This window comes from Meleagris gallopavo, chromosome 1 (assembly GCF_000146605.3).
Source record: "Meleagris gallopavo isolate NT-WF06-2002-E0010 breed Aviagen turkey brand Nicholas breeding stock chromosome 1, Turkey_5.1, whole genome shotgun sequence".
Classification (NCBI taxonomy): Eukaryota; Metazoa; Chordata; class Aves; order Galliformes; family Phasianidae; genus Meleagris; species Meleagris gallopavo.
The window spans coordinates 54,240,701-54,255,562 of NC_015011.2; the positions used below are offsets into that span (position 1 = coordinate 54,240,701).

Consider the following 14,862-nt stretch of genomic DNA (forward strand, 5'->3'; position numbering starts at 1 on the left):
AAGGAAAAAAGCGTGTTCTTTTGAATAACAAGATTAATAAAAATTAATGTTTTGTCCAAATTTTAAGAACAGTTTTGGAAAAGCTCTTGTTTACATTCTCACGATTTGAGGGCACAAGGTAGAGAATTAAGAGATAGGACCAGGAGGTCGTTTTGTGTGAAGATGTTTTTGCTGATTCGATTTGTAGGGAGCTGTCCGTTTCTGACTAAGCTATAAACCTTTGGGGAAAGTGGGATCAACGGAGACTTGTCAGTTGTTTTCCAGGTACATTTTTGTAAGATTGCACCTGTTCTGTGCTTATAATCTCTTTAAAACTGTCTTAAAAGCTAAGAGGGGTTTTCTCTGTTGCTGTATATGGAGGTTGTTACAAGCCAGGGGAGGAGGAGCTCAGGCTGTAAATAGGAGCTGGCTGCTGGCGGGCAGTGCTAGAGAGAGGCAAAAAAGTGTGATGAGGAGATTGATTCAGCCTGGCAAGGAAGAGAGTAGTCAGATGGGGAGTTAACCTGGCTGCAGCTTCAGGGAAGTAAAGTCTCAGATTATGTGGTGTTCCGTGGTGTCTGGGGAGATCTCTGCTCAAGGCTCAGGATAGAACTGGTGATACCTGAGACTTGCAAGTCCTTTGTTGCAAGCAACAGGGTGTGGATCCAATAGAGTTCCATGCAGTCGATTGGCAGACTGTCAGCCACACTAGCTGTACCTTTCATAAAAGAATGCGTCCTTTCTTTTCTTGCATCCACTGCTTCACGCACTATATTTTCCAACTTTTGCATAAAATGAGTGTCTGAGCTGTGGAAATAATGCTGTTTGATCCTGCCCAACTTTTTCTAATAGCAGAAGGCCCAATCTATGCCATGGATTCAGCAAGGTGGGAGAGAGCAAGAGGGATCCTATAGATTAAATGAATTTAGGATATTTGCATCAAATCTCTGTTGCAGTGCCTACATGAGAGGATTCAAGTGTAATTGACTGTTCAGACAGTCTTGCCTGTGCCAATTCTTAAAGTGTGAGTGCTTCCCTTTGCAGTACTAATAGTGTTTTAATGCGACTTCTATAAGATCTGTCTTCAGATAAACATATGTGCATACATATGCTGTGATGGATATACGCTTATACATATATTGGATTCCATAACTGTGCTTAAACAAAAGGGTATGTTAGACTGGAATGAGACTGTTCAATCAAAGTTAAAATATTAAAATATGTCTATTTTTACATGTTGCATTACTCCCCAAGGGTATGCAAACCTAATACAACTCCATAGTTAGACCTAAAGGTTTAACTAAGATATGCTGAAATGCATACTTTAGAGGCAGCAGTCTTACTAAAACCATACTAGTATGCCCAGTATTATGAGAATGTTTGTCCTTTTAGTCATGCCTGGCCAGCTCACCCATTACACTGTCATAAAAGCATTGGTAACTTTGCCTATCAGTTCAAGGGTGCTTGAGAAAAGGTAGAACACTGAGGGTTTTTTTTGTGCAAGAATTGTGCCCAGTATATGGTGAAGTCTCTCATCATCTTTGAAGTAAAGGGGCAGGAACGTAGTGATAGTTGGGGGTCAGTAGTAGGGCTGTATGAGTGCAAGGGTGCAGTATAAAAGGACTAGAAGAAGGGAACCACTGAAATGCTAGGGATGATGTCCTACACAAGAATATCTCTGAAGAGAGAATAAAAGTAGTGTCTTAAACACATCAGAGATGGAGGTGTGGTAACTAAGAGGAAGTTTCAATAACCAAAGTGCTTGGAGCTAACATAATTCTTATGGTGATAATGAAAAGTTCCACCTCAGTATAATTTTGAGTATAAGACATGGAGTTTTGTGATCTCACAAAAAGGAAAAATGGAATTTCATAATGAGTTCTGGAATGTTTAGTGAGCAAGATCCTGAATGCAATTTTTAAACTCTGAGGGAGAGTAAGATTCCAGTATGATTCACTAGGTGACCATGACTCAACAGTACAAGAGCCAATCACACCCTCACGTGGTCTAGCTCTACAGTGCCTTTTTTGAATCAGTGCTTGCCATGATTTACCTAAGTTCAATAACTTTCTGTCACCCATAATGCTCAATTGAAGTAACTGCTGTAAACTCAAGAAAAAATGCAATACAATGGAAGACATTCAGATCTGCTCAAGTAATAAGCTTACACATTTGGTCAGAAATGAACTCTAAAACCTCAGGTATTTCTTAGATTTTTCAGGAGAGCTTTTATTGCCATCTACTGGTCTAAATAAGCATTTTGCTTTTCTACGACCACCTCTGAACCATTTGGAAAATGTTTGCTTACTGAGAAAATATTTTGAAGAGATTGTTTCAGTATATTCCGTAGGCAAGCTTATCTTTGGCATGGTATCAGACAAGCCTGTAGTTAGCTATGTTGGCATGCCAAACTTTATGAAAGGGGGTTCATTTAAACATCTGGAAGCTGATGCACCCATAAAATGCACTACAACACATACTTTGCTTTGCAAGAAATCAGCTCCAAGAACACACGAGTTTTTGTGCATATGCTGTGCAGTGAGCACGTGTGCACACACTTTGAAAACTGGAGTTGTCAAGATTTCTTTCCCCTTTCAACTCCCAAACTACTTAAAAATTGAATGGGACTCAAAGAAAAGCTTTGTCTTAATTAGTTTTTCATAATTTCTGATTATTCCAAAGCTCTCAAAAAATTTGTAGGAAAGCTTGAAACGTGTAGGCTTGATTTAATTAAGTCTGAACCAAACCATTGACAAGGTGAGATTAGCTGTTTTGAAAATAGTTATGAAAGGGGTTAGCCTGACTCACTGTCTTCTTAAGGAAGACACTGAATCTGTTGCCTCCTGATAAGATATCTGGGATGAATGTCTCATTTCTCTAAACTGGAAAGTCTTTTATATGTTTTTCCTCCTACTCAGTATTAAGTTCCTAAGAACTAGATTTGGAATACTTTTCTGGAGGCATCCATGACATTTTCTGGAGTCATTGCCAGGCTGCCACGAAACTCAGATCTAGAATATGTTTCTCTTTTCTCAGATGAGCTAGCTGTTTGTATGAGCACTCACAGACATCCTGCAGATTTGGGGTGCTCAAATTGTGGAGGATCAGCAGTGATGTATTGTTCAGTTTACTAAACTTTACTCATTGTGGTTGGAAGAAATGGAAGGGTGACCTGACAGTGGTAGCCATTTAAGTCTATACATGGGCATTTACAACTTTGCAGCTGAAGCACACAAAAGGCTTCTTGCACAATGATTAAATCTGAACAAATAGATGGGAAAATGAGATTTAGAAGCAATATATTTATTTAGGGCTTTAAACTGTGTATCATCTACTGAAGTGAAATTACAAAATCGTGAGGTTTTTCTTTTCCCTACAGCACTCTTATGTTCATTTCTGAGGATACCATATCCTCCTAGCCATCCTAGTGGCTATTGTTTGCAGATCTTAACCAAAGCCTTTGTACTCACTGTCACTCATATTTCTTGTTTTTTTGTCTTTCTTCTTCTCTTGCAGCTACAAGCCCCCAGCGTAAAAGGCTTTGATTTTGCTAAGCAGCATCTAGGCCAACACAATAAAGAGGATGTCCTGATTATCCATGAGCCAGCTCCTTTACCAGGACCTATTAAGGACACTACCCCATCTGAAAATGGAGATGTTCCCAGCCCCAAATCCAAGGCTTCCTCAAAACCTTCAAAGACCGTCCGACATAGAGGGAGGTCAGTTCACAGAGGAAGAAAAACAAGCTGTGGAAGATGAGTGCTGTTTACTGTATTTTTAGGGCAGTTTCAGTGAACAGAAGTCAGTTCCAGAGCTCTGGAATTTGTTTTCTACTGGGCCATTAGAGTTTATGTAGTTTCAAATTGCGTGAAGTTGTGAGAATTTGGTGTCTGTTTTTCTCTTAATGTCAACATGCTCAGTTAAGAGGAGTGCTTAGGATGCAGCTAGGTTGGTTGGAGTCAGTTTATTATTTGTGTACTGCAAACACCAAGTGTGTGCTTTCTCTTTGTGGCCATTCCTAGCTACCAAGGCAGCAGGTGATTAAAAACAAATGAAAAGCACTGACTGTTAGTGATGTATTTCAGTGCTATTAACAGTGATCGTTCTATGTATGATAAGTCAGAATTTCCAGAAATAAGCATTATTTACAAAATTCAGGGAAGATGAGTATGTTTTGTTGTGGTTATCTGATTGCTATCGTAGCACAGCTGTTCTGGTCAGGAAAAGGTCTGATAACTGACAGCTGTGCAAGTGGAGAACAGTTTGTCAATGTTAAGCATTTATTTCCTTACGTTTTCCTTTAATCATATGATGTGAATTTGTCTCGCCAGAAGAGACTGCATTTTTAGGGTAGAAGCTGTAACAGCTGTGCACTAAAGGAGGGTATTTTCATTTAAAAAAAAAAAGGCAAAGTGGGAAGACAGTAGGTAAGAAATAAAAGGAAGTTGGAAGATAGGAGTGCTGTTTTGAATCCAAACAGCTTATTTGCAGAGCTCCTCTCTACTCCACTTTCCAGTAATTCTTCTTTCTCATCCTCCCTTTCATATTTTTGCACTCCTTTGTTTGCTGCTCTGCACTCTCCTGTGCTTTTACCTACATGCTGCTGCACTCCAGGAGAAAAACAAGGGCAGCATTGAATGAGCTTAGAAGAAAAAAGGGGTGGTTCTTCCTCAGCTGCAGATCCATGGCACATCTTGATCCTCTGCACAGCTTTCTGTGCTTCCTCCGAAGTCTGGCTGCTCTAAGTTCCTGGCTTCATCTTCCCCACATGAGTTTCATAAAACTCCATTTCTAACTTCCCAGGTGCTGAGTCTAACTCCCTATAGGCATTGCAAGTAAGAGACTACTGATGATACAGTGGAAGGTGGGCAATATTGGAAAATAATGGGGGAAAAAAACCTAACTCATTTTGGTGTAGCTTAACTAAATTAATACAGATCAGAAGGATAAGTGTTCTTGTGTCTTTTTAAAAGATCAAAAGTGGCTTAAGACATCATTAGGAGGAGGGGAAAATGTGTTCATACGAGTTAGTACAAGCAACACATTTAAACTCGAGGTTGTTATTGTACTTAATCTCAAATGATTCAGGAGAGGAAGCAGGGAAATTTTTCAGAAGCTGACATTTTAATGCTTTCCCAGAAGACAATAATAAATTGTAGATCAAATTTGGAACAACTATATTTATTTTTAAGTTTCTAAATTCAACCACTTGAAAACAAAGAAGAGAATTTCCCTTCCCTCCCTCTTTCATCCTTAAAAGCAAACCTCTCTTCAGGCTTAGCTATGGGGATGTCACTATCGTCTCCGTAACATGCTGACATTTCCACGTCAGCTTCAGATTTAAAACACTTACTCCCCGAGGGAGAAGGTGAAATGTTAAATGACATTGTAGTGTATTTTGTTGTTTTTAGCTGTTTTCTATTTTATGAGAAAATACAGAATTCTCTTCATCGCAATGCAATTGAGGATTGTATACTGCATGCCAATACATGCAGTGGTGATGTGAGCGCACATTCCATATCAGTGAAAGACAGTAAACAAGAAAAACAACGGGGATCAGAAAGCACAGCATCTCTAATCCCCAGCTGAGAGCTGGACCTGTTGTTTTGGCTTGAAAGGCTACAGCCATGTATTCTGCAGGATTTTAAAAGAATGGCTGGTGCTGGCCTGGCACTATTGTCTATTTCTATGATGTATTTAATGGTAATTTACATCTTACTGAAGTAAGAATATGAAGGAAAACAAGGCACAATGAGATGAAACGCACAGTCACTAGTGTATGTGAGAACAGAACCCCATTTCCTTCCAGTCTTTGAGGGGAGCTTATAAACAGGAGGTAGAACGACTTTTTACATGGTCTGATAGTGATAGCACAAGGGGGAATGACTTTAAGCGAATAGAAAGGAGAATTCACTTAGATGTTAGGAAGAAATTCTTTACTCAGAGGGCAGTGAGGCACTGGCACAGCTGCCCAGAGAAGCTGTGGGTGCCCCATCCCTGGAGGCACTCAAGGCCAGGTTGGATGGGGCCCTGGGCGGCCTGAGCTGCTGGGTGGCAGCCCTGCACGTGGCAGGGGTTAGGGCTGGGTGGGCTTTAAAGTCCCTTCCAACCCAAACCGTTCTATGATTCTTAGACTCTGCTGAACCAAGAAAAAAGATGATAGAAGAGAAAGCCTTGTCCATCTATTCCACATTAGAAAAGAGTAAAAGATGCAGTGATACAGATCTGTAAGCTCACTGAGAACCATCTTACTTTTTATCCCTGCTGATGCTTTTTAATTGGAATGTGACTTTATTAGTGTCATGAAGGAAAAAAAAAAAAAGAAATACAGCATTTTATTATCAGTGAGAAAGAAAAAGGGGGGGGAAATAAATTCAGAGCATTGCCTGCTGAAAGCAGTAAATTTAACTTTCAGTGAATTTGTCTGGCTGGATGTAGTTATCTCAGTTTGTGTGCTCTAGGCAGGTTGATATTTTGCCGAGAGCTTCCCTAACTAATGAAAATATGCATATGGCCTGAGCAAATCTTGGACTTAACAAGGTTAATGCACAGGATAGTGCACAGATTGAGTAAATCACTGAATTAATAGAATGATCTGAATGATCACTAGAGAGACTATCACAAGTCTAATCCTACATGGAAAGACAGGTATTGGTGCTAGCTGGGCATATACTCTACATTTTTCCTATTTCTGTATTATCTGAATAATTTTACAGCTGAAGTATTCTTCTGGGGAAAATCATGGGATTTTTTTCTTTTTTTTTTTTTCTCAGATTGTGTATAATTGCGAAGCAACAAATGTTTTTAGGCATCTCATGACTGCATGGGATAAATACATAAAAGTAGTGTGTCTGAATAGCTCTGTGTTTAAGTAGGCAGGAAAATATGTGCATGGACTTGTAGTGTTAGCAAGAGAGTGCCAATTTACCAAGTTTGTATATTAAAATAATTACCTGTGTAGTTTTCCTCGTGTTAATATAATTCCTTTCTGTCTGAACAGTAAACCTGCTACTTAGTCATGTAATATATTCTTGAAAAAATGTTAAAGGAAAGATTGGTAAGAAGTCTTGTTATGTGTGAGTTCTGTTGCAGTCAGTTTTCACACACAGTGACAGTAACATCATCACAATGAATGTCTGTGATGATTTATTATAAACAGAAGAAAATATTAGCAGCCTTTGCAAGGCATATTAACAGAAAATGCTTTGCTCGTGAGATCTGTATTCCATTGTAAACTTATGTCACATGTTTGTTTGTTTTTTAATGTTTGTGGCAGAGTTTCACCATCAGATGCTGACTCCACTGCAAGTGAACAATCCAGTGGGAGAGAGACAGGAGAGGAAACTGCAAGACCATCAGCTGTTGCAAATGAGGGTAAACCACGCAGAGCCACAAAGAAGGGTGTGTTACTTGTTTTTTTTTTTATTAAAAAAAAACAAAACAAAACTTGTGTACATTAGCAGTGCTTTACTTAGCTGGATTGAAGAGTTAATTTAGTGCTCTTACTTCTCTGAAGCCATATTTGGCATTGAATCTACTGCTCATATAACTGTCTGCATGATTACTACCAAGCTGGCCACTGCAATTACTCCTAAATGGAAAGAGATTTGCTGGGGGCATGTGGGAGCGTGGAAGAAAGAAGGTTCACTCCTTTTGAGCCCTTACATGCAAAAGTTTGCTAGAATGAAATGTATGAAGGTCTTCTGTTTCAACAGATGAAACAAAACCAAAAGATCCCTTTGTGAGGATGCTTTCATGACTGTGTTTTAGAAAGAGGAAAATCCAGAGCAAATACATCAAAAACAGTGAATTTATTTTATTTTATTTTATTGTAAAGAACTGTATTCTTAGCATTAAAATGCCACCATTTTCCTTGGAGGAACTCTATGTTATATTCCTTTCTCTGTTTTAAAGTTGATGGAAACACCACAAGATGTCTTCCCCTTTTTATTTAAAACATTTTAAAAATATATTTTACTGTTTAAAAGTCTATGGCTAGCTGTACATACACAAACTTGCAGTGTTGCTTCTGAGAGCTTTTTCAGTTTTAGATAGCTTGATCCTTGCTTGAGGTTTTAGTTACCAGAACTTAGGCTTAAATTACAATCTCTGTGCTTTCTTAGAGAAAATTCTGGTACTGAATATGTGTTAAAGAAGCTTGTGATTTCACCATCTGTTCTTAATACATATGGCCTTGGTGGCAGCAGAAACTGAGAAGAGGAAAATATCATACTATGAGCAGCCTCTTTTGGTGTACCGAATGTTTTTCCATATATTTTATGAAATATCTATTGAAGTATAAGGTGATTACTGAGGAATGCAGTGCCAGTGAAATTCAGATCATAGCAGACATTCTTCAGTGTATGCCCATGTTGAAGAAATGGGATTTAGATAAATATGTAAGACAGTCACTATAAAACACTAGGACTTTGCTGGTTAAACCACAAATTGCATAGTGTGTGTCTTAAACTTCCATAATGTGTGCTACTCCTGGAAGAGCAATGGTGATAGAGCACATTTTCCTCTATGACAAGAGTGCAAGAAAACAAAGTGAAAGATCTGCTAATGTGACTAGAAAGTTACACTTCCTAATAGATCGATGTGTACATTCAGCCAGCAGTGCATGCTGTGCAGTTTATAAAAAGAAGACGATGTATACTTTCAGTGCCTTAGGTTTGCTCTAAGGACAAGAAATCACACCCAAGTAAATATTTAGGAAAACAATTATACTATAATAGAGGTCATCTCAGACAGGCTGGTTGGTTTATGACTTGCTCCAGCCTATCTGACTTCAATTCTGTTGCCCTGATTTCATACTGTCTCATTTCCTCTTACCTGGGGTCTCCATTTTTGTCTCTGTTTTCCCATTTGCCTTAACACTTCACGTAAGGTTTAACAAGTCCTTTTGCTATAGAAATGTCATGTATTACTATGCCTGCGTTATCTGACGAATGCAGCAAAAATACTACGTGAAATGTTTTTACCTGCACTTGCCCTTACTGGATCAAACATACTGTGTCTTCATTGTTTGGTGCCTCTGGTTTGGCAATCACAGGGACTATTTTTACCATTCATAATTGCTCCCACTGCCTGTAGAGGCCTCTGTGTCTGTTAAATGACAGATTCAGCTCCCGTTTTGCACAGCTGTGGCTTGGCAATTGGATCCAAGTTTATGCATTTCAACCAAAAGTAAACACAAACATCTTATTGCTGTGTTTTTTCCACTTGCCATTCCAGCTGAATTATTTGTAATAATTACTGTGTTGTTTCTTCTTTTTCCTTTATGTTGTCAGGAACAAACAGAGTGGGTAAGTAACCAGAGTTAGTATGCAAGTATGAATAGAGGTGCTGGTGTAACTGTAGATATAGTAGATATATCTTGAGCATGGAAGGATTTCTCACTTAAGAAATAAAACAAAATTGCTTTATAGCTATCAGTGTATTAAAAGATCTCAAAACCACAACTTATAGCCATATAATATAAACTAATAATATCAATATAAATATAAAATTTTTCTAATTTTCTCCAAATTCTTTCAAATTATTCAACATTCTCACTGTGAAAGAAGCAAAACTGTGGTAACTGTTGATCCTGAAATTTAGCATGGTATAAACAAGTTACAGATCCTTTTATTTAGCCTCCTTACTGAGACAAATGCAGGCTACTTGCTAAGAAACATGAGTGTTTTCCTATGAAATAGTGTTTCAGTGCTCAGGACTGAGACATTGTGAAGATAGGACAGGAGAAAGCTGGCACTGTCTTTGAGAGTACATACCATACCCAGTGATAAATTAAGGGCTGTGGTCTCTAATAGCAATTTCCATTTTATAATAATAGGGATGGATGGGTGTAAGGCTGGCTACAATGCTTTCCATTGTTAGTTTTGTACTACTAACTGAAGAGAGTCATCAATGAGACACATAATCTACTAGCTCACAAACTGTGTGAGACTCATATGAGAGTGCATAATGTAGGATGATTCAAATTTCTATGGATCAGTAGGAGATTCCTGTTGGCCTCACATGATTTTGGATTAAGCTTTGTACACCTTGGTTGCTGTTTCTTGCCTTCATCTGTCTCTCACTGTATTGGTTTTCATTTGAAAACAGCATCCTACAGAGCAATTAATTTTCCTGACACTTGTTTAATTAGCCATTTCAACCCAGGAGTATTGATCCTGATACGTGATCTATATGAAGTAGTTATTTAAAGCTGTTCTGTCCAGTATTTCAGTATTAATTCCTCTACATTTTTTGTCAACCTCAACTGTCTAGTAAGAGATCAAATTTTCTGTCAGGTAGTGCCATCTTCTAGCTTTGTAAGGAAGGGTTTCTAATGATGAAAAATAGTGCAATGTAAGTAATTTGAAATGAGAAATCATTCACTGTCAGATCTTATAAAGGAATTCCTGTTAGGTTTGAAGTAGTTCTCACGTATGCTGACAACACTGTGCAATTCTGGGTTTTCTTACATACTTCCCTGTATATATACAGAATATAATGCATGATATATAATATATATACAGTATAATGCGTACTGTATTTCTATTTTGATTTGTTTTTATAGACACATTGAGTGTACATGCAGAGAGGATTTAAAGACCAGGGGAAACTAAGACTTTTATTTTGCATCTTTTCTACAAAAGAGAGTAGCATTTAATGTTACTGTAGAGCCTTACCTAAAGGACTTTCAGGTATTTTTACAAAATGAAAACAGTTGCAGAAGAGTCATCTGCCACCTGTTCATTTGCGTAAACAGGAGGGTTATGGATGAAATGATGAAGAGTCATTGAAGATGCATGACTGGGCCTTGCTACCCAAAGAGTATCAAAAAATAAGTTTAAAATGTTCTGTTGGAGGTCTGGAAGCTTTGAGAACTGCTGCTAGACTGTGAAAATTTGAAAAATTGTTCATATGTGGGGAAAATGGGAAAGAAGGCTGCAGAACTTCAGATTTCTGCTGCACTACAGGATTACTCTGAGGGACTTGTACTAATTGCTTGTATCTCTGTAAGAGGCAATGCTTGTATGCTTCTAAGAAATGCATGAAGATGAGGCCCATTAATGATTGTGGAGATGACAAGTGATAAAGATCATATAAATAGACTGTGCTGAGACGTAAATACATTTCGTTCAGGCTTTATGCCTTGCAAAATGTCTGGGGGACAAATCTTGAATGGAACTACTTACCTTCTCTTTAAGAACACTTGATGAATAAGAAAGTGACATTTATAAATGATGTACATAATAATGCATTGATCAAGATTGAGAAGTATGAAAGATGACAATTTTGCTTAGTATGTGGGCAGTTTGCTTTCCATTTGATCTGAATATAATGAAGTATACAATTCCTTTTGCCTCCTGCTCCCTTTTTGTGCTAGAGAAGGAAGGAGCAAGTCACCTGCTGTAGTCTTCTACAGAAGATGGCTTTCAGTCTTCTTCTGAACCCAGTGCTTTGTTAGGGTTAGTGATCAAATGTATTGTCATAGCTGTTTTCCTTTCTGTCTCTTATGCCCTGTTCTTAGGTCTTGTCAATCAACAACTGAAAGTGTACAGTCATATTCTTTCTTTTTCTGATTTGAACCAGAGAACCATAGCCTGTTACTAGAAATCCATATGAGGATGTGGTACATATCATTGTACTCTGTTGCACTCATTCCATTGGAAGAGTGACAGTCTGTAGTCTTTGATTATAATTTATGGAGAAAATCAGTTTATCAACTTGGGAATTTGCAGTGTTACCTTGCAGACAACACAAAATACTACTTTTCACATCTTTTTTTTCAACTCTAGTCCACATAACAACTTACGTTGTAGGCCTCACTTCAACAAAAAATACATAAATATGTTTTATGTGCGTATGTGCAAACCACTGGGTTGTTCCTACAAATTTCAAGTTTAAGGGAGACAGCCTATTCCTGGTATAACACTTAACTGTTGCCTGATTCAGTTGGAGTTGATAAAACTCTTCAACAAATTATTATGTGGCAATATTCATACAGCTTCCACTTAGAATGTGAAGTTTTTATCCTGTCACAAAGAAGCAAACTGTGCTTTAAGAGCTTCAATCAGTAAAATGTCTGTAAAATTCTTTGTGTGGATTTTTCAGTCTTTTTTGTTTGGTTGATGTATTGCTATCAGTAAATAACTGCATTTTGCAGTGTGACATCTTTTACTGCTCTTGGAAATTCCGTTTGTGGAATTTGCATCGCCATAAGTACGGATAAGAGGAACCATTAGCAGGATGTGCTTGAACAGCCTTTTATGGACCAAAGTACATTGAGATTTTGAGGGTTTGCAAATGCCAAGAGTTTGATTTACGGAAATAAAGAATGATGGCTCATCTTCTGAAATGTAGTGAGAAAATGTTTGTAATTTGCAAACTGCTGGGCAAACTTGTTGTACGATAAATGCGAATCAGATGGAAGGCCTAGAGGGTAAATCAAACACAGACAGAAAACATGGCAAAGTCTCATAGCATAGCATCTGTAGAGCTTGTCATTTGACTGAGATAACCTTAGCAGCACTGCTTTACTCTTTATTTGTTCTGGTAATTCAGGACCTCCTCAGAGCAGCAGTGGCAATGAGCAGCACTCCTCAGCCTCCATCTTCGAACATGTGGATCGGATGTCACGTTCCTCCGATGCCAGCAGACGGGTCCCAAGCAAGATCCAGCTGATTGCTATGCAACCAATGGCAGCACCTCCAGTTCAGAATTCTGTGCTTTCTGATCGAGTAGCAGAGACCAACAAAATTAATAAAGAGGTATTTTTTAAGTGCTTTGAGTGCTTGTGGAGAGCCATATGCCTAACCAAATGGGAAATGAAAAGATCCAGTTTCCTGTTATCAGGAGTTCCTCATTAGTTCCAGTGCAGTTGAATTTTGACAAGTTACAGGAATAATCTTGTTTCCATCCAGAGAGATTACCTGACCTGTTGTAAGTGTTACCTAATCTGAAACTTAAGCAGTAAGAAAGAAATCTTGACAGGATACGTTGTGTTACCATCCTTTTGCTAGTTGGTAGGGCATGATTTAAAAGAGAGAGTTGTATAAGAGCTGAAACGTCTATCTCTGAAACATTGGGTTTCGTTCTGCATCATTCTTCTGGCTTTTCAGCAACTCAGGATATGAATTATACAAACAAGTTATTTTAGGACATCCTAGAGTGTGAATTTGCAGCACATAAATTGCTTCCAACTTCTGATGTGTTTATCTGACAGTAAACATACAGAAACTTCCTGCCTTCTCTGGTGCTCAGGTTGCTCTAAGCAGAATAAGAGCATGCCTGGGGCACTAGGAGAGAAAGATAATGTGTTGTAAAACCACATCATAACTGCCTGACAACACTGCATATTTGCACCCTGGTTTGGTATGCAATGTAAGATGGCATCTTCCCATAATTCAGAGAGGAAGACCACTGAAAGCTTTAACTTAACTGTGTTAAGACACTGTGTTTCTCACTAACATATAAAAGAGAAGAAAATGCATATATGTAGTATACATAGGCAAGAGGGATCATGAGGTATACATCTGATTATATTGACGGAAGAATGATAAAATTCTAACTATAAATGAAAAAAGGCTGGCTTGCATCCCTGTAATGCCTTTGGGGGATTTTCATTAGAGAAACCATAAAAATCAATTTTAATTGTTTTTTAATTTACTACTACTGTATTCCCAAATGAGTCCGGCACAGGCAGAGCAGTTGTTGTGGACTGATCTGGCGCCCAGGTCTTTTTTGCTGGTAAGAATGATTTTAGTGAGCATTGGGCCAGAAAATACAAGCATGGTATTACAGTATCTTTCCCCAGATGATGAGATGCACTCCAGGGAATCCAACAAAAGACTGGAAAGAGGCATAAAAGCTCAGTCTGCAAGAAGCTGTAGAGCTGGCAACACTATATTCGTCTGGGGACCTGGGGTCTAGTGCAGTTCTGCTGCAGTTCTCCCTAACTTGTGGCAGCTTTGTATGTACAGCAGAGAGGTCAGTTAACAATTTAGGTTCCTGTTTTTGATAGAAATGAGTGGCAAACTTCAACATTATTGATCAAATATCTCTGTTTGACAGGCAAAAGAAGCTTGCGTTGATCAGTCTTATTTTCTTAGACTGGTATCACTGCTGACAAGTGGCCTCACCTTTTTGTGTTTCTCTTGCCATTTATTAATGAATTACTATCTCACTCTAATTGAGCATGCTGTTCAATTACATATAATCCTGTTATGTATAATATCACATCTAGGAGGTATCCAAGAAAGAAAAGCATGTTTACAATTTGTATGGTTTATTTTAATCCATCAGAGATTTTTAAGGGAACAGGATCAGACACTGAGGTGAGAAGGAGAGGTTTGCAGAAGAGCAGCAGAAAGTTCGGTTTGCAAAATCCACACATAAAAATACAGTTGATTTTCTTCCTCCTTCTTCTTTAAGATACAGACAGCCCTAAGGCATAAATCTGAGATTGAGCATCACCGCAACAAGATTCGTCTTCGTGCCAAGCGCAAAGGGCACTATGAATTTCCAGTTGTGGATGATGTGGTGGTGGTTGACTCCAAAGAGCAGCACAGAATATACCGCAAGGCACAGATGCAGATTGACAAGATCTTAGACCCTGGAGGCAGTGTGCCTACAGTGTTCATAGAGCCCAGGAAAAGGTAGGGGTTTCAAAGATGGGAAAGGTCAGTTTTCTTTTAGGGTCAGAGTCCAAAGGATATCAGACTTTTACTTCTGAACTTTCAGAGCTTAGAGTCATTTTGATCCTTAGTTGACTTTGAGTTGGTTAGACAAAAGGGTTGGGATTGTTCTAAACATTTTTATTTATTTCAATATGTCAGTTTATTTTGCTTTCAAATGTGTTCTTCTACAAGTTTTCAGGGTGAATTCTCA

General features: G+C 38.3%; 1 protein-coding gene across 1 annotated transcript; it reads left to right on the forward strand.

Moving 5' to 3' along the window:
• Window positions 1-2,109: 2,109 nt before the first annotated feature.
• On the forward strand, window positions 2,110-14,862 carry LOC104911636 (UPF0606 protein KIAA1549-like). The gene is made up of 5 exons (XM_031552747.1): window positions 2,110-2,134; window positions 3,320-3,698; window positions 7,256-7,380; window positions 12,538-12,743; window positions 14,407-14,862. Exons 1-5 carry the CDS (start codon window positions 2,110-2,112, stop codon window positions 14,632-14,634), a joined length of 963 nt encoding a protein of 320 aa, XP_031408607.1. The 3' UTR covers window positions 14,635-14,862.